Source organism: Planococcus citri, chromosome 4, assembly GCF_950023065.1.
Source record: "Planococcus citri chromosome 4, ihPlaCitr1.1, whole genome shotgun sequence".
Taxonomy (NCBI): domain Eukaryota; kingdom Metazoa; phylum Arthropoda; class Insecta; order Hemiptera; family Pseudococcidae; genus Planococcus; species Planococcus citri.
Window position 1 is genome coordinate 44,404,659 of NC_088680.1, and position 20,338 is coordinate 44,424,996.

The following is a 20,338-nucleotide window of genomic DNA, read 5'->3' on the forward strand; positions in this document are numbered from 1 at the left end:
TTCGCCAAGTCTCGACTCTCAAGCAAGTTGAATTAGCAAACGTTGCTGATGCTGAAGCTTTTCTTCTATTTTTATTGGAGAGACTAAAGAAGAAGTAGCTCGATGCTCGATATTATCAATCAATTAATCATTTTTCAAAAATTGGAACGAAAAATTTAATTTACAAAATGGAAAACATTCGTAAGTTGGATGTTGAAACTCGAAACTTTGAAAAGTATAAAAAATCAAAATTACTTTATGATCGTTGATCAATCACTCATTCAATCAAAACAGATTAATCAAAAATGAATTCATTACTCATAACAATATGACTGACATGACTTTTGATTTGTTTTTGTTTTCCACTTTCCAGGTTTTCACTTTTCAGTTTTCAGAAGGATTTCCCCGAATTGAAAAAAAAATTTTCCAAAATGATTTAAATTTAAAACGCCCCTCTCCTTCACCCTTCACCCTACTTATCAAAAGTCACCTCGAACAACAACTCTATCCAGTTTCACCATTATATATCGTTGCAATACTGAATTGAGCTATCTGTCGTGTTTTATGATTTTGTAGATTTTCTTTGTCAAAATCAAAAGCTTACACAGTTATTTAGATGAAATCTTTTATTTTATTCCGTGTTTTTAATTCAATAGATTAGTTCAATCTAAACCGAGATATATATATGAAATGTCGACGATTTAGTAGTTCGCGAAGCGTTATTCACCTCAACATCGATGCTGTAAAGTGCCCATTTGAATATGGCAGAATGCAATATGAAAACTGAAACTTCTGATATCAATTTACTCAAGAGTACGAAAATATTAGTCTACGTCGAAGAAGCGTTGCAAGATTTGCTAGTCGTATCTTACGTATTCGATAGTAAATTTTTCCAAGGCATTTTACTAGATTCGTCGAAAAGGTGAGATTTTTGGGTATTTTGCTCGTTTATTTATTCAATGTTTTCCCCTCAAAGTGATCAAATGTGGGTTGAAACGTTTGTATATACATCGTCGATGTCGAAACTGGTCGACGTTCCTGTATTCAATACGTGTTTTGATCCGATCAGATGTGGTACAGTTGGACGATGAAACACTAACCCACGTATGTTTCTTTATTTACTTGCAGACGTATCCCTGCTGGAATTCCACTCCCGACGACGCCAAATTCGAAGAAAAATAATGCCGCAGAAGAGGATATTTTATGTAAAGCTATCAATCAACGGTTTACGTATTTCCAAGACCTATCGGTAAACGGAGTGGGAAAATGGAATGCGAAAAAGACGAAAAATGGAAAGATGAAGAATACTCGGATGAACGTTCGCTTGCGTCCGAGACAAGTGCTGTGTTCCAAATGTCGTTCAATTTGTAACGAGAATTCCGAAAATGTCGACCATTCGAAGAAAGCCAGCGGCGACCAACCTGGCAGTAAATTGGCAGTAGCTGTCGAAAACAGCCGTCGATCGTTACGTCTTTCAACCACTATCGAAAAGAGTCCAAGACCACTGCTGTACGAGAACTTTAAAAATCATCAGATGAAAACCAGAAGTTCGGAAGAGTCGGCTGCGATGCTGACACCTTCGCTAGTCCCGAAGTTAGCCAGATTACAGCCGAACGAAATAGCTGGCGCTTTGAATGGTAAATTTTCTCCCAAGTTGTCGCTGTTGAATGGAAACTGTTGCCTTAAACCAGTCATAGCGTCACCTAAATCCGAATCGTCGGATAGTAAATTCTCCCTAGATGGCGAACAAGAATTCGCCGTTTCGTTACCGGAACCGGGCAACATACCGCAGAAGAGTGCCGTAGATATGGAAATAGTCGCTAATAAAAACGCAGCGAACGAAGTAGATGGTAAAATGGTGCTTCGGAAGAAGCACAGTATCGGTAGCATGGAAGATCTATGGGATGAGAGTGTATTCGAAGATCAAATGCTGAAAACAAAGACTACTCCGGTATTGAAAATATCTTTCGGTACCGAAGGCCAAGGTACCGTTTTGAAAATACCTGCCAAAATCACCAATAACACTAGCGAAAGCGAACCGGACGAGAGTCACGTTGAAACACGATCTATGATGAGGGCAGCTCGTAAAGCGCACAAAAAGGCTAAAAAAGAGGCCAAGAAACGTATGATCGCTATCACGTCTCCGGCTCGGTCTCCGGCGTACGAGAATTTTTTCGCTCATCGTAGCCGACATAAGATCAAGCGAAAACGAAAACACAAGTATCAGCGTACCGCAGCGTCCGAATTACACGACAGCGATAGTGAGAAAAATAAAAACGAAAAATTATCCATTAGTTTTAAAAGGCTGGGCGGCAACGCGTACACAGCTACGAGAACCGAGTCGCCCAACTCCAGCCCTAGCAGTCATTCCGACGAAGATGCTAGTCCAGGGTTACCCGAATCTGCTGGCATCGATCTTGAGTCAATACCAAGCGAGAGCAGTTCGTATAAGATGAAGAATGGCAAAGTCATCGAAGTCGGAGATGTGATATGGGGCAAAGTACACGGATTTTCGTGGTGGCCGGGGAAGGTAAATTTTTCACCAGTATTTCTTATTGTTGTGTTTGAATGTAGTTGTTCCTTATTGCGGATTTATTCGTCGAAAGAATGGGCTACTCGTGTAATACGTCGTTATTTGTTTGAGCAATTTTTTTGTACGACTATCAGGACTTGATTTAGTTTAGGAAGAGTATCGAAGGAAGGTTTTACTAAACCAGTCTTTGTTGTGTATAATTTACTCTCTACAGAAATTTTTCTGATGCTAGCGCAGTAACACTGTTTAGTTTGATGAACAGCTGCTTCGATTAGGAACTCTCTGTTCATACTCTTGAATGGTGGTTTTAAAGAAATAACATGTGGAGTGTATTCTGCGTTCAGAATTCGATGAGGTGAATGAATGAAAGAGTAGCTCTCCCTTCCTTGAATAGAAAATTACGATTTTGAGCTTCGAGTTAGGGAAATTAGGATTCTGGTAGAAACATTTAGGATAAAGTTAGTGAATTTTTTAGTGCTTACGAATGTGAGTAAATTATTAATTAATGTTTTCTCAACGATGGCTATTTCGTTGCCAAGTGACCAAAATAATTTTGATTTTAAAAATTGAACTTACTCAAGTAGTTTTCCAACTCATGTCTGTTACCTTTTTGGAACCCCCAGCAAGTTTTCAAATTTGCAAGTAGGTCAAAAAATTACATTTAAACTGAAACTCGTGGAATTTCACAGTGTAATCATTTAAAATGGTGAAAAATGCGCTCAACCAGCCCCAACAAAAGTTATAACCCCAAAAGTTAATTTTTGACTCTTCCGGAATAATTTTGAAGTTTCTGGAGAAAATTTAAAAAACGCTGGAGGCGCCAGAATGGTCCAAAACTAGTATTTATTGATGTGTGGGAGTTGAATTGAAAGAATTACTCCTCTTGATTCGTTTTGCCCAAAAGGATTTATATTTCACGAAAAAATTAAAAATTTCCTTAAAACAGTTTTTTTGAATTTTGTAAGTTTTCAAAATATCGTCAAAAATCCAAAGCTGAACTTTAGGGCCTGAAATTTTTATTACGACGGTTTTGCTCTTTCGATCCCGCTTGGTTTCGTTCAATTCGAAGGGTGCTAGTTCAAAATGTTCCTTTCTTAGAATTATCTGGAGGGAGGGAGAATTGAATGACCCAAAATTTTTAAACTTGACATTTCCTCTATTTTCGATTATTTTCTTACTACATTAACATTTTCAGCTTTAAAACTGATGGTCCAAAATTTTTAAAAACAACAAAAATTGGCCTTATTCGAGAATCGTTGATTCATGAATTGGAATAACAACTTGAATTTTGGCATGAGAGACTTGAAATAAACGGGGAAATAGTCGGGGGGCCCGCATAAGGATCACTTGCACCCTCTGCTGATCCTCCGGGACAACTTTTTTCTTAAAGGGGGAGTCCTAAGGAACAATTTCCAGCCCTTGTCCTAAAGAAAAAGTGGCCCTACTTACAAAATGGCGGCCGTTTTGATTGTCAGGTCAGCAGAAATCGTAGATTTTGCGTTCCAACATAAGACTAGCATAAAATTTTTTAACCGTACAAAGGTAGATTGAAAGAGCAGACAAAAATTCATCACCTGTCAAAATTTCAAGTGCTTCAGTGCCTTTTTCGATTTTTGGTGAATTTTTGAAAATAAAATTCAGGTCAAAAATGAGGAGAAAAATAAACGTTTTACCAAATTGACCAAGAAAGCTGAAATTTGGGATATACCCTATTTTCGATCTGCCAAATCGATTGAAAACTGTTTCAAACCGTTTTGAGCAGTCTGGAGCCTCCAGCAGATTTTTGAAACTCCAAATTCTCACAAAATCTCATCAAATGGAGTTGGAAAGCCGAAATTAATTCAGCAAACTAATTTCAATACGCTATGAAGTCGACTGCAGGCAAATTTTAAGTTGTTTTGGAGCCTCCAGCGATTTTTTGAAAATTACTGGAGCCTCCAGTAGATTTTTGAAACTCGAAATTCCCACAAAATTTCATCAAAAAATGGAGTTAGCAAGCGGAAATTTACTCTGCAAACTAATTTCAATACAATAATATGAAGTCGACTGCATGGTAGTTTCAAGTGATTTTGAAGCTTCCAGCTACTTTTTGGATTACTTGAACCAACCTGAAGTCATCTTCAGAGGGTGTTAAAATTGGAGTGCATAGTTAATTTCAGCTTTCCATCTCCATTTGAAGTTTCAAAAATTTATTGGAGGCTCCAGTAATTTTCAAAAAGTTGCTGGAGGCTCAAAAACAACTTGAAATCCACCTGCAGTCGACTTCACAGCGTATTGAAATTAGTTTGCAGAATTAATTTCGGATTTTCAACTCCATTTGATGAAATTTTGTGGAGTTTCAGAAATCTGCTGGAGGCTCCAGAACTGCTCAAAACGGTTTGAAACAGTTTCCAATCGATTTAGCAGGTCAAAAATAATATGTTATATACCAAATTTAAGATTTCTATGTCGATTTAGTAAAATTTTGATTTTTTTCTCACATTTTGGCCAACATATTTGATTTTTGAAAAGTCATCAAAAATCGAAAAAGGCACTGAAGCACTTGAAATTTTGACAGGTGATGAATTTTTGCCTGCTCTTTCGATCTACCTTTGTACGGTTTAGAAAATTTTATGCTAGTCCTATGTTGAAACGCAGAATCTGCAATTTCGGTTGACCTGTCAATCAAAATGGCCGCCATTTTGAGAGTAGGGCCACTTTTTTTTGAGGACAAGGGCTAGAAATGTTCCTTAGGACTCCCCCTTCAAGAAAAAAGTTGTCCCGGAGGATCAGCAGGGGGGTGCAAGTGGTCCTTATGCGGGCCTCCCGACTAAAAGGGAATGCAAAGTCTCTCAATTTTTTTCAACGTTTTTGAGCCTTGTGCATTTTTGAATGTGAACGTTACCACAAAGTGTGTGAAAATGAATGGATCACTGATTTTTCAAATTTTGCGGCCGAGCCTTCCTCTTCTACTGAATCCCAAATGTCCCTTTTGTCTCAATATTGTCCATGTTAATTTTTTAGTCAAAAAGTTGTCTAGTTAGGTGGAATTTCGCTGTTTTTAAAAATGTTGGTGTCCATAAATCTTCTCGAATAGGCCTCATGAGGTCAAAATTATTCGCTAAGGTTCGTTTTTTGTGTAATTTTTGGTTTTTAGGTCGATTCAGAATGTTTAAAAATTATTGAAATGAAAATTTTAAAAATTTCCAGGGCATTTATCCTCTTTACTTCATTACTTATTTAAATTTTTTTCATTTAAAAAGTTCTCGAAATGGAACGATTTAAATCTTGGAAACGATAATATTCAAAACTCACTTTAAAATTTTCAAAAATTCACCAAAAATGAAAAAAAAATCGATGTTGGAGGATGAAATTCTGGTTATGGGCGTTTCAGATCCTGCTCTTTCCAAAAATCACATTCCTGTTCAAAGCGAAGGCAGACACCTAAGAATATACGTATTCTCTTGTTAAAAAAATGAATATTGCAAGAAATTATCGAGATAGTGTTCCGAATTGAATTTTTCAAAAAAAAGGAACTTTTCAAGAGTTTTTTGACCTACTACGATAATGATAATTGAGCATATCGCGTCTTCACGTTGTTTTTTGATGCCTGTTAAGTAGTGGTCGCATTTGTGTTATTCATAATCTTGACCTTGTAACCTTGAATTGATTCCTTTATCGATACACTTAGTTGCCTACCTATCTATTAGCACCTAAGGTTGGCCAAAAAGAAAAACTCGAAAATAAACTTGGATTTTTTCCCCAACTTGATGGCTGATCCTGTAGGGTACATAATCTTTTTACGATCTTCTTCTCGAGTATACTTAAATTCATGCCAAGTGCTTTAGTTTCGCGAACACCCTGTCTAATAAAACTATACTAATCACGCTTTATGGGTATTAAAATCGTAAAAAATTTTGACAAGCTCTTATCACGCGACTGGGATTTTTTCCTTCGTGGTAAGGTAACCGAAGGTGACGTTATAGTCGATGTAATTAAAGCATGTATACGATGTGTCGACGAATTAGAAAGTAAAACTGGTTTTTAATGTAGCCATTACATAAAGTAATTTAAACTCAATGGTGTGGTCGTTGTAAATGAGTTATAGTTGTCTAATAATGACGAACGAATTCTATTTATGTGGAATTCCCTCAAATGCTCTAATGCCATTTGCATTCTATGATCGTCTCCTTTACAACACCGTCCTCCCCCCCCCTTATTAACAAACGAGCTTTTTCATTTATTAGGAAGAAGTTCAATTATATGATGAGGGATGTAAAAACTGATTTTTTTTTAGATTTTTAAAATAAGGTGTAATGTGGCACCTTTGATAAAATTTAAATTTCCAAAAAAAAAAATGAAAAAAATCATCCTGTATCCGGAATTAGATAATCATTAATCAATAATTTATTGCACATTATTCAGTCGTATTTTATTCAATTAATTTTTGTTTTTGTTTTGCTTTCAGGTATTAACATTCAAAATTAATACTAAAGAACAGAATAAATTATTCGCGTATATTTCTTGGTTTGGCTCATCGACTGCATCCGTAATAACCTGTGATAACCTGTGCCCTTTTTTAGATAATTATAAAGTACGTATCTCGAGTATCTTTCAAACTGCACGTACTGAGTAATAACATGATACAATATCCGTGGAATTATTTCTCCATTTTTGTACCCACAGTTGCGGTTTAACAAACGCAAAAAATCTGGTCAGTATAAAGAAGCTGTTAAAATCGCTACCGTCGAAGCGAAAAAGAAACGAGGATTGCATATGCGTTCCAGAAATTCAATGTGCTCCGGCACGAGTCGTTTTTAAAACACATTTTGCGAGAAAAATCGTCGCAGGTCGATTACCAATATGTATATAAGAAAAGTAAGTTCGGCTTTGACCTTTTCTTTCTTTTTAAATGTTACTCATCGTGCTAGTGCTGGTGTAACTCGTGGTACGTCCCAGACGTCTGTTGGATTTTAGGTGTATTATGGAAATTGTTATGTAAATATTGCGACGATTATTTGAATCGGTCGGTATTCGTCATCGATATAATTGTTTCGAAGGTCGTTCTCATTGTTCGATCCCCCTGACATTTTGTGCTTGAATATTTCAAACAATACACCGCGTATAAGATGTCATCCCTGATTTATACGTATGGGTCCCCTAGTTCGTTCGTGTTCACATAAATCATAATGTGTGGTTTAATTGGTTCAGGAGTTTAGAGATGTGCACTAGGAGATAATTTTAATTATAGTACGGATAGTTTTGAGAAAAATTATTCGTGTGTGTGGTGTAATTTGGATTTTTAAATCAATGTTGAGTACGATTAAGTATCAGTGGCCACACATTATGATTTATGTGGGGTGTGTGAGAATTTTTTTCCTTTGAAATGTAGGTAAAGGGCGAATAGAAGGAAAGAAAATAAAATTGTGTAGAATTTGTCACGAGGAAGGATGGAGCCTCCTTGCTAAATTCATCTTCGTATTTTATGGGTAAATAGAATTACCTACTGATTTTTCAAATGTTTAGGGCATTTGACCCCCTTTCTCTTCAGTTTGTCTAAAGATCGTATCCCTCAAGTATTTACTTCAATTTTCTAGCCAACATTTTCTTGAAAAGAGACAACTTAGCTGTTGAGGGCGATAAAATTCGAGCTTTAAAAATAACAGTCACCCTCCCCCTCTTCATTACTGCTGCACTGGATTCTAGTTTCATTAACACCTGATCAAAGTTTATAGATCAATTGATAACAGGGTTTGCAATCGAGTAACATTCCTGCTTATCTTGCTTTTTGCTCATATATCCTAATTTCAGGGTGTCTACCCGGTAGTGAAAGTAGTGAAAAAGTAGTGATTTTCAGCAATTTCGCTTAAAAGGTAGTGAAAAATGAAAAAAAGCGGAAAATCCGATTTTCCACACATGAAAAATTTTCTGAAAAATGGCTCATTTTTTGACTTTTTTAGAATTTGAATTACATATTTTTAAAAGCTTTTGCCCTCGCTTCGCTCGGGCTATTTGCTCTTCTTCTTCAATATAAAAAAATTATTGTTCAAATTCAAGAAATGTTCGAAGTTTTAATCAGAAAAATACTCCCATCGTTCAAGTTTCAAAATTTTGAAGCAAAAATTATAAACTTCTTCATTCATCACCCAAGAGAACAACGTTTTTATGCCCCTCGAAATACTCATTTTCGATAGCTTTTTCGAAAAATTGGTATATTTTTTCCAAATAATTTTTTAATTTTTCATTTTGAAAAAAGTTCTTTATTCGCCCAATTTTATTACAGTCACAAGAACCTTAAAGGTGAAAGTACATAAAATCAAAAATTGAAATGACAAAATTATACTCTCGACATCCGCTTGCTTGAAAAAAATCTTAGGATGTTTGAAGAAATTAGAAAAGGAAAAAATTTTGATGCAAAATTTTGCCTCGTCCATCTTCTTCCCCTTTTTAAAAATTCCAAGTGTTTAAAAAATGTCCTGCTAAAGCCCTGCTTTTTTATTTTGAAATTTTGTTGGACTAGACAGTAGACACCCTAAAAAATCACTGCTAAAAATTTTTTAAAAAAATCCTTCATCTTTCATATTATTTGAAAGAATTTTATTTCGAAATACATAGTTGATTTGTTAATTTTTCGGGTTCGCTCATTTTGTGTTTTCAATGAGAAATTGTAACAACTTAAATAAATCACTGAATTGATTTCAAATTGATGAAAACGTATACTTACTCCAATGTAAAAAATTACAAAGTTTGAACCAAAAAAAATTTGAAAAATCGTTCTTGTGGGAGGGGTGGTTAAAAATATTTTGGAAGGCAGTGATTTTTTTTTTGAAAGGTAGTGAAAAAGTAGTGATTTTCGCTTCAGCCAAAAAATTCCGGTAGACACCATGCTAATATTCTGTTTTTGTCCTGTTTTGTTGCCAAAAATTCTTGACTTTTTGTTTGTCAAAATTGTCAGAAAATTCTGTGTTCTGTCTAAATTGCAAAAATCTTGCCAAATTATACATAGGATGTAAATAATTTTCCATTTATTCTAGAATTTTTTAAAAGTGTTTTCTAGTTCTAAAAATGTGAAAATGGATAAGTTTAAACTCCGTTTTCCCCCTCCTTTGTTGAAACATTTTAACAAAATGTTTTTCCTTGTGTTTTTTTGCATTGTGAAAACGTCTTTGGGCTTGAAAAAACAATGTCATCTCGAATGAATAAGACGTCGATCTTATTCCTTCCTCTTTGATGTTTGAGAGGTTTAGAAAACTGAAAAAAATGGGCTAAAAAACTAAAAAAAAAACAACAAGAAAAAATTATTTTTTTGAAAAGTTGAACATCTTGGAAAATTTTTTATGAACTTAACTAAAAAATGAGGGGTTCCATATGGGTTCTATGGAAAAAGGGCCTTAGTCATTTTTTTCTTTTTTTTTTCTTTTACAATTTTGAATGTATTGAAACTTTTTTTTTCTAATTATTAATTTCACCATAATATTCAGTGATATTGAAGTGTTCTTCCATGAAAAAAAACAAATTGGAAAACGTTTGCTTGTAGAAAATTTTTTCAACTCCATTTGAACTTGTACAAATACTACAAATCAGTGAAAAAAAAATAATTTACTAAGGCCCCTTTTCCATGAAGCCCTCAAATTATTCGTCATTTTTTGATTACTCATTTCGTTTTTTTCAAATTTTAAAAGATGATATTTATTTTATTTTTAAAAAAAACTTTCAGTTTTTGTGCACCCGCCCCATTTTACTTGGGTAGGTATATTTTTGCAGTAGGCACGTTATGAATTTTTAGTAGGTAATAAATGGGAGAGGGGAGGTATTTCTATGATAAAATGAAGAGTTGTTATTTTATACAGAAAGTACTTTTTTTTTTTTTTGAAGAATAATTTTTGTACAATCTTTTTTGAAATCCCACGGGTAGAATTTTAATGGCCCATTGTTCTGCTAAATTCCATCTACAAAAATTGCAATGTGTTTTTTAATGCTTCTAAAAATATTGACCTTATGTTTGAAATTTTGTAATGGAATCAAAAATCAAAATCATTCTCAAAATGGTGAGAATGGAAATCACTGGTTTTAATTTTAAAATCCAAAATAATTAGGCAAAATCAGAGCTGGGAAATTCTCGAGAATCCATTAACCATTTTTTTCGATTGAAGATTGAACAAATTTATTGTTTTCATTCAAGTGTTTCAAATGTTTCAACTTCCAATTTGTGTACTTATCTCTCACATTTTTCATTCATTCATTTCATACGGTTTTTTAATAATTTTTTCTTGATACACGCTACGAAACTGTAGAATATCTGTCGTTCGATAACGTGCGAAACTCATTGATATTACGCGACTGTTTCTTTTCATCTCAGTGAGACGAAAAGAACGCTTTTTCGTCTCACTGAGATGAAAAGAACGCACGAACGCATCAAGTAGGAGTACATCGAGTACGAAAACGAACGTTATCAGTTTTATCGAGAAACGGAGTGGCGAGTAGTACGTAACACAGACTTCTCACTCACTCAGACTCGAAATTTGTCTAAATAATCTAAATATAACACCCATTATGATTAATTAGTGTGTTATTCGTAATAATTATTCTTTTCCGTGTTCTTTTTGCTTTATTGGTGATCGAGTTCATTTGATTTAACCAATTCATTGTTTGTGAAGATCGATAGCTAATTGTATTGTATCATGGGTGAAACGAAGACTTCGGATGTTGAATTGAAAAAATTTGTCTAAATAATCTAAATATAACACCCATTATGATTAATTAGTGTGTTGTTCGTGATAATTATTCGTTTCCGTGTTCTTTTTGCTTTATTTGAAATTACTTCAAACTTATTTTATGCGGTGATCGAGTTCATTTGATTTAACCAATTCATTGTTTGTGAAGATCGATAGCTAATTGTATGTATCATGGGTGAAACGAAGACTTCGGATGTTGCATTGAAAATTTCTCCAACATACATAATTCTTTCAAGAATAAGACGTAGGGAAGAATTGTTTTGTATTGTGATATTGATAAAGATTGTATAACTACAAAAACTCGAATAAGGTAAGTCTAAGTACATACATTAGTTCGCCTTGAACTGAAGAAAGCTTCATAAAATGAAAGGATATAAGTAATCTAGCTGTCATCCTTATTTTATTTCATTTCAAATTGATCTCCGCAGCCGAAGTTTTCGTTTCATCATGATACAAATACATACTTACTTACTTCAGAAATACAGCGAAAAAAACACCAAAAAGATTACAATTATCTTGAACAACACATCAAATCAATCATCAAAGTTCTGTCTGTTTAATATTATTTTTAATAATTCCTAATTTCCTATGAAAATATGAATTTCAACGTTTATATTCTACTTTCGTAGCGTATATCAAGAAAAATATCTTACAATGTAGGAGGCGAGTGTGAACATTTCTGTCTCGTGCGATGGCGGAACTCGCCTTCGGCTCGTTCCGCCACCCTTCGCACTCGACAGAAAACGTTCACTTTCGCCTCCTATATAGTAATATACTATTTCTAAGTTGAATTTATTATGTTAATTCACCCAAGTTAATTGTAAAATTACATCGAGCATAAATACCAGTTCGCCTAATGTAAAAATTTGTGAAAAAAATTCAAAAATTTTTTCCCGTGCCGGGAATCGAACCCGGGCCTTCTGGGTGAAAGCCAGATATCCTAGCCACTAGACCACACGGGATAGGTGTATGAGAGGCGTTTTAACGGTGCGTTAAACGCGACGGTTTCACCTTCAGTTCGTGTTGAATGTTTTGTGGGTTGCATAGTCGATGAAGTTTTGCTAGTCTGCCACTTACTTACATTGAATTAAACATTATTCTATTTTGAATTTTGATCTCACTCCATTTCTGAATAATAATGTTTACGTATGTGTATAATTGCTATAACAAAAAATTATGTATTGTTTTTGTTTCAGAGCCCTGATTTATGAACGTTTTTTAATTTATTTACCTACTTTGGTTGGTTATTCGCTGTATGTATTGGTGTACAATACTACAATATATTCCATTGATCATGATTCAAGACTTGCTGTGATCTACGACGTAGATAATGTACTGTGTTATGTGAAAAACTCAACGCTCATTGAATTGAGATTGATTACCTCAACTGTTAGTCAGTTTAATTTTTTATTCAGCCATTACATGATTTTTTTTCTTCAAATAATTATTTAACCTTCTGAAATCTCAAAACTGATTCTAAACCTTATATTTTTCTGAAAGAAAAAAATTCATGCCTGACCCATTTTTTTGAAAAAAAACGCAGTACATACATTTACTTCTTAGATTTATATGTATTTTTAAAAAATAATTAATATTAATTTTGAAAGTGGTGATCGGCCGTGAGATTTTCATCAATATCTATACTATGTAAGTAACTAAGCATACAGTGTATTATAATGGGCCAAAGTTTTACCATTTCTCGTTAGATTCTTGTTTTTAATTTCTTTTATTTTTATCAATTATTATTTTTTTTCGTTTGTTTTTATTTTAATCTCCTCCTTATTTTAAACGTGTTTTTAATTATTTGATTCGTTTCGTACGCGATTATTCCACCGGAATAGAGAGAAACGATGTAATGCTTATTATAATTAATAATTTACGAATATTTTAATTTTTTTTTCCGATGAGGACGTTGGACTTCAAGATCCTGAGCTGATACTTACTAGTCGGTTCATATTTCGTCATTGGCCCTTTTCGTGATCCCTCATGAATTTTAATGACTGATACGAATTTTTTGATGGTGGAAAAACACTAAGGAGTAGAGCTGTTTCGAATTATTATTGAGCTCTACTCATTGTTATACCATTTTGTTTTACTTTTTATTATTATTTATTATTATCGTTTTAATGTATTCATTTTATCGATTTTTCCCCTTCGTATACGATATAATTTTTACACGGTCTTTTTATGATGTATATTAGCTTTATGTATGTATTTTATCCTGTAAAACGATTACATTGCTGTTGCCTTGGAAGAGCAGAAAACCCATGTTTGGTGTAATTGGTACCATTTGAAGTTGTTTTTGTTATCAAAATGTATTAATTTTGGATGCTCGAATGGCTAAGGTTTATTGAAAATCTGTTTCGATCGAGGGAGAAATACCTTATTTTAGATGTTTTCAAGTTACCAATTTTGTTTTCCAAAATGATGAAATTTTAGAAAAATTTTTTCATTATTCATCTTAAATTATTTCGACTTATGATCTTTCATTTTTTTTTTCAAAGTTTTATGAATATTTTAAAGATTTTTTATCCTTGGTTTTGCGAATTTAAGGAATTTGACTTTGAAAATAGTCGTTAATTTTCTTATGCATTTCTAGCTTGATCGGTAGATCGGTACTACATATAAACGTAATAAAACATCAATTTATTCTCTCTCGATTGGCTAAATATTGTACATTTTTTCGCCAATGAACCTTATCAAATGGGTTTTCTGGACTTCTGACGATTTTTTCCAACTATGTAAATAGAATACAATACCTACCTCTTGACATTGTTTCGAGGATCATGAAAATCGTCTTTACAGTATTACCACCTCGAAGTGTGGTCATTGTACAAATTTTTTAAACGTTGCACTAGTCATATCAGAATTTTAGCCGATGTATTGCTTTTTATTATTTTAATCATTTTTTTCTTTCACATTTTACTACGGTAGGATTCGATTATCGCGTTTTTGCCCTCTTCTTTTTGTCGTAATCAAAATGGTTTTTAATAAAGTCGATATTCGTTGTACATATTATATATTCGATTTTGGTTTTTAATACGCAGTTTGAGTCTTTCATTTTTTTTCCTATTTCGAGCATGTGTCGTACGATTTTATTTTTATTTTATATTTATTCGAACGTGGATCAGGTTTATGGGGTAATTTGGGGTATATTTTTGAAAACAGTGATAACCAAAATGTGAAACAACTAAATAGGAGGTATTTTACGTTGTTTCTCGATGAACTTTTTTTTATCTTTAATTAACCCTGCTAAACAGATTTTCTGCCAGTTGTATTATTTTTCTTTCGAAGAGCTTTTTACCTATCTTGATTCGTATTTGGAATTTGGATTTTTTTTCACAACGTTCGTTGTTTCGGTTGTCTTATTTCTTCTTTACCCAGCGACGTGATTTTTTTTTTTTTTTTTTTTTCATTCATTCGTGTATTCAAAGTCGGAAGTCTTTCAACGCGATGTAGGATGTCAACTCGAATATTTTCGATTTTCTCTTTTTTTATTAATCTTTTCGAACTAATTTAATTACCTATCTACGATGGTTTGAAATATTGAGTTTGATTTTTGAATTTAATTATTCGCCTTGCCCATTATTTTTGATTAAAATAAGGAAAGATATCAAAAGTATCGGATAACGATTTTTTTTATTAAGTTTTAATTCATGTGTAATTTCTATGTACAAGGATAATTTCGATGCACTTTTTTTTTACCAATATTGTTTCTAAGACATCCAACTTGGAAACGTCACTTTAGCTAGGTTTCTTTTTTTCTAAATGCTAGTCCGTCTAATTTCGTAAGATCGACTGAGCCGAAAATAATGTACGATTGGATAAATAACGTCGAAGATTGTATTTTGCGTTTACGTAGACTTTGTATTGATTTTATAACATCTAAGGATCATGGTACGCTTGATGGTTTCGTTAAAAAGGATTTTTTTCCATGGGGATATCGAGATTAATAATGGTTAATTACGTAAATGCATATTTATCGCTTCCTTTTTATGTGTATTTTACTGTTTTAATTTGTATAAAAGTCTTACGAATACGTGGTAAGAAGTTAAGGAATGTTTTCGTTTAATTAAATAAAAGGAAAAAAGTAAAAAACAAAAAAAAAACATAATTCGTGCATATTGTTATCTGTGATTGTAGTATTTGTTGTGCAAATATATTTTTGTCTTCGATTGCATAATTTAGTTTGTTGTGTTTGAAAAATAACTTATTTCTGCTGAAAATAATTATCTTACGATGAAAATTACATCATCGCGTTGAATTCCTCGAGTCGAATAACTCTAGGAAAGACTGAAACGATTTTTTTCTGATGGCAATCTAAAAATTTCATCACAGGGGTTTCAAGAGTGTACCTACTTTTATCGTGAACTGATTTCAACTGAAATATAAGTTATCAAAACATGATGATCAAAAAACCGAATTTGAAATACCCAGACATGTATTCGTTTTATTTACAAAGGAACATATTACCTACTGAACTGAATAGTCAATTCGATAGAATAAAATATTTCATTAGAAGATACAAAAAATAAAAATAATACCAAAAATTATATCAAGATTATGTCTTTTATCAGAGTAAAAGCTGTTCAAGAAAATCTTCAAAATCTTCATTACGAGATTTCTCTTCAACCACTTGATTAGCAGTAGTCCATATATTATTTTCTTCGCCTTCAGCGTTGGCTGTTTCTTCAGTAGCAGGGGTAGTTTCTGCTTCCGGGGATGGTGATCGGTCAGCCTCTGTTTTGGGAATTTTATTGCTTACTTCGTCTTCTGATTGTGACCCTTCGTCCTCGTCGTGTTTACGTTTCTGCTTCTTATTCTTTTTTAGTTCTTTTCTTTTATGCTTATAGTTTAATTTATACGAACAGTCTGTACATAATCCTAAAAATGACATGAAAATTATTTTAAAATCGTTTTCGAATTACTGAATATTATTCGATACGTGGCAATACGAACTGAAATGCTTACTTAATTTGACCAGAGCATTTTTCTTCTCTCCTTTTTCAACGTATGCGAAATTAACTTCCCATGTTTTCAATCCTTCTTTTTCATTGCATTTTTTTTCACCGCATATAAACTGGCCCTTTCCGTTGATTAATTCGGCTTCGATTTGCCATCTTAAAGCCACCTAAAATTAGACGGATTTTTTAGCTGATGTTTGTAATATTATTTAACGAGTGAAAATGCTGGAATTATATCGACCTTGCCTTCTTTGTAATACGTCAAGTCGCAAATACAGTATTCTTTATATAATCTATCGTAATATTTCTTGGCAAGTTCTTCCTCCCAACTAGATGGTTCTTCATCGTCTTCCCATAAAAATTTATGATTTTCTCGTATTATATCGATATCTCTTTTATATTTTCTCCTAAAAAAAAAGAAAAAAAAAATGAAATCAGAAATCACGAAAAATTTATTGATAATAAATCTACAACAGAATAGGATACAGTAAAAATTTAAACGACTCTAGAAACGAAAGTTGAGTAAACGAGGTTAAATATTTCTTTCTTGGGGAGTTTTATACGGATAATCGATGTAATCGAAGATGTCTTCTTCGGAAGATACCGGTAAAGGTTCGCCTGGCGTTCCAGTACTTCCGATAGGTCTAATACAGTACTCGTTCAGGGTGAAATTATTAGTTAAAGCGTGAGTACGCATCGCTTTATTGAACATATCGCTACCGGTGAAATATAGAATTGCGCAATAATACTGATCAAACGGAGTAAAACGTATATCTAATCTTCTGGTAAAGTTACTGATTTTACACGCTCCCATGAATTTTACATCACCCAATGAGATAGTATCGGTGATAAGATTGCAATTTTTTAATGTATTTACGACACTTTCCAGGAACGGTTTGGTGGGTTTCTTGTCTTTGGATGTGAAGTCAGGATGAGAAATTAAAGCGTCGATATCGCCACTTTCATTTTTACCTCTTCTGTAACTACCGCAAATTGTAACTCGGTATTTATCATCGAGTTTGGATATTTCTTCTCTGAGCTTTTTCTCAATTTCGACGATTTCTGAGCGAGGTATTTTTTGCTCAAAATCATCCAAGTATTTTAAACCGATAATTTGATGGTGGGTGAGTTTATCGGTGTTTTGACGAAGAAGATCGATAGAAGTGATTTTCTCCTCGATTAGCTCTTTAGCTTTGGCTGGACCGATTCCGCTGACTCGGGTTAATTCTTCGATTATTTTAGGAGTATCGTCTTGTCGTATCTTCTTGAGTTTCTCTAGTCCACCGGTTTTTATGAATTCTTCGATTTTATCGGCGATTTTAGGACCGATGCCTTTTAGTTTACGAGCTTCGGCTCCGGAAGTTATTCTCGTAGGGTGATGGGCCAAAGTGGAGGCGGCTTTCCGGTAAGCGCTGGATCGGTGCATATCGTTGTTGACATTCTTCTCGTAGTTCGCTAACTCCATAAGCATCGAGTAGAAATCGCTGTTTACGTTATCGTCGGGCTCTTTTCGTTTACTCATAGTGGTTGTTCTAGTTGCACTTACAGTAAAAGACATGTATAATAAAATATATGGGCACGTACGTTGTAGTTTTAGCATGAGAGATGTAATGGTTGATTAGCTTCTTGTGCAGATCGTACGAACTTAATGAACGCAGCTGAGTACGGAAATGACTGTATAAATCCATCGACGATGAAATATTGAATACATTTTTCGAAAAAACTACCACAAAAACACTGACTCCTGACTGTGAGTGACTGAAAAGATAAAACAGAAATCTTCAATTTTCTCTACTACGTTGTCTTTTTCATGTTCTGAAAGTATAATAATGATTCACAATAAGACAACTTGAGGTGAATGTAAACTTACTCACCTTAAGGTAGGATTTGTATGAAATTTGGTGAATGTTCGAATTACATATTTGGCAAGGGTGCTGAGTGCTGCTGATAACGTTTACTTTCTTATCAAATTTGAATTTTCCAAAACATGTGACAAATTTTCAAAAAATTTTCACATTTTTTCCTCAGTTGAATGTTTTAATAATTTGAGTGTCTCGTTTCATGCTTCCTACCGTATTTTTCAGTTTTACTCTTTAAATTTAATTATTTAATAACACTTCTGAATACCTGAATGTTGTAAGATTTTATTCCGCGGCCAGTTACCGGTTTCAAGCCACTGATGTGACTATTGAAAATTGAAAAATCAGAAGAGCAATTTTCACCGGAATATGGATGCTGTACAAGAACTATTGAACTCGCCTGACATCGAATTGAAAGTACTCGAAGACAAAGTAAGCACGTTGTTGTATTATAATTTATAATTCAAGCTTACTTTCAGTTTCATCTCAAAAATAAGTATTTTCGATCACTTGTTGCTATTCTACTTCCAGGGAAAATGTTTGTTTTCTACGGTTCATTTCAAAAAAGGAGATACTATTTTTGAAGAAGTTCCTCTAATCTCATGTCAGTTTGCGTGGAATAAAACGTACAAGTATTTGGCCTGCGATCACTGTATGAGGTAAAACACTTTGTTCTCTTGGAAACGTTTCTATGTACGTAATTTCGATTAATTTTTGATAATTTTAGGCCACTGGAATCAGTTGATGAAAATATCGCTAGATTGACTGCAGATCAGGTTGTGGAAGTACCATTTTTAGAATATAATTCAACTGTGAAAGCAGACCATAGGAAATGTCCCAACTGCGAGGTACGAGTATATTTGAAATTTTGAAGATTAACATCGTGAATAATCTTTATGTATTGAAAGAATTTTAAAGAAATAACTTATAATATTTTAATTTTCGTTTGAAGGAATTATATTGCAGCGAAGTGTGTCTGGCAAATGCGTATAAACAGTATCATCAATTTTTATGCTACAGAAATTCTGAAGATGAACCTTTTTTTCAATTAGTTGAACGTTGGAAGTGAGTTTCATTCAAGTAGTTATCTCATCTGAGGTATACTACTGGATATTCATGATCGTATAATTTTTCAGACTTATGTATTATCCACCTGAAACGACCAACATAATGCTACTCGCAAGAATTATTGCTACTATTCAACTGGCTGAAAATAAAGAATACGCTTACAATACTTTTATGCAGGTAGGTGCATCTCTAACCTATTTCTCGTTGAAATGGTAGATTTTTTGTCGATGATTTGTAATGCTCAGTACTTGATTTTCAGTTTTGTCATTTATCTCTCAGCAACGATGAAACTCTCGTTCATAATTTACTCGGTGAAAAATTCCGTAACGATATCGATGAATTATTTTCCATATTCAAGATAGCTATGGAATCAAGACTAAATGGTGAAAGTAACTCGTACGTGAAAAATGTTCGTAGTTTTATTACCTATATTTAAATTTGAAATAGTGAAAAAAATAATAATAATTAATCTCGTGGTATTTTAGCTTTTAACTCGCGAAGGATTTATCAGAATGCTATCTTTGATTGGAAGGAACGGCCAGGGTATCGGTACCAGTGTTTTAGCAGAATGGGCTAATAAATTACTAAGTTTGGAAGTTTCACCATCTGAAAAAGCCACGATAGATAAATTGATCGATGATATTTATGAAAAAGTGGATCAACGTACGTTTTAACATCAAGTGCATTTTTTGTGCATTGATTAATATGAATGTTGTAATTCAAGCTCAAGTTTAATTTGTTTTCATTACAGATGTTGGTAATTTCATTTCCAATGAAGGTTCGGGTTTGTACGTCGTTCAGAGCTGTATTAATCATAGCTGCGCTGCGAATGCTAAAATCACTTTTCCATTTAATAATAATCGACTAGCGTTGGTTGCGAAACGAGAAATAATGCCTGGAGAAGAAATATTCATCAATTATTTAGATAAATGTGCTAGGAAAAGAAGCTGTCACAGCAGAAGGAAAATTTTAAAGTATAATTATTTGTTTTTGATTTGGTAGTTTCTTGTCTCTGGAGATTTTCATTCTAGTTTCGTGTTCTGTTTTTCAGAGATCATTATTTATTCATTTGTATGTGCTCGAAATGCGTAGTAGATAGTACGGAGGAACCTGACGTCACTAGTGAAGATGAAAGTGAAGACGAAGAAATGGATTGAATTTTTATTGATATTTCATTACCGCTTGTTGTTAATTGGCAATAAAATTATCTATTTTCATATC

General features: G+C 33.4%; 4 protein-coding genes and 1 non-coding gene across 5 annotated transcripts; 2 read left to right on the top strand and 3 right to left on the bottom strand.

Annotated features, from left to right (window-relative positions):
• Positions 1–499: 499 nt before the first annotated feature.
• On the top strand, positions 500–15,409 carry LOC135844785 (PWWP domain-containing protein 2A-like). The gene is made up of 5 exons (XM_065363134.1): positions 500–901; positions 1,108–2,509; positions 6,960–7,085; positions 7,178–7,369; positions 12,423–15,409. Exons 1-4 carry the CDS (start codon positions 741–743, stop codon positions 7,310–7,312), a joined length of 1,824 nt encoding a protein of 607 aa, XP_065219206.1. The 5' UTR covers positions 500–740; the 3' UTR covers positions 7,313–7,369; positions 12,423–15,409.
• TRNAE-UUC (transfer RNA glutamic acid (anticodon UUC)) lies at positions 12,117–12,188 on the bottom strand. The gene has a single exon. It is a non-coding gene; the product is annotated as a tRNA-Glu (tRNA).
• Positions 15,410–15,649: 240 nt separating the features above from the next.
• On the bottom strand, positions 15,650–18,142 carry LOC135844795 (protein FRA10AC1 homolog). The gene is made up of 5 exons (XM_065363151.1): positions 18,065–18,142; positions 17,775–17,948; positions 16,432–16,597; positions 16,198–16,357; positions 15,650–16,110 (listed from the first exon to the last, which is right to left on the bottom strand). The coding sequence occupies exons 2-5, from the start codon at positions 17,876–17,878 to the stop codon at positions 15,800–15,802; spliced, it is 741 nt and encodes a 246-aa protein (XP_065219223.1). The 5' UTR covers positions 17,879–17,948; positions 18,065–18,142; the 3' UTR covers positions 15,650–15,799.
• Positions 16,625–17,727, bottom strand: LOC135844790 (DNA polymerase beta-like). Its single transcript, XM_065363146.1, has one exon. It carries the CDS (start codon positions 17,710–17,712, stop codon positions 16,723–16,725), a length of 990 nt encoding a protein of 329 aa, XP_065219218.1. The 5' UTR covers positions 17,713–17,727; the 3' UTR covers positions 16,625–16,722.
• Positions 18,143–18,155: 13 nt separating the features above from the next.
• Positions 18,156–20,336, top strand: Smyd5 (SET and MYND domain containing, class 5). The gene is made up of 9 exons (XM_065363145.1): positions 18,156–18,481; positions 18,581–18,708; positions 18,777–18,897; positions 19,002–19,114; positions 19,186–19,294; positions 19,377–19,526; positions 19,603–19,780; positions 19,869–20,091; positions 20,169–20,336. Exons 1-9 carry the CDS (start codon positions 18,419–18,421, stop codon positions 20,272–20,274), a joined length of 1,191 nt encoding a protein of 396 aa, XP_065219217.1. The 5' UTR covers positions 18,156–18,418; the 3' UTR covers positions 20,275–20,336.
• Positions 20,337–20,338: the final 2 nt, after the last annotated feature.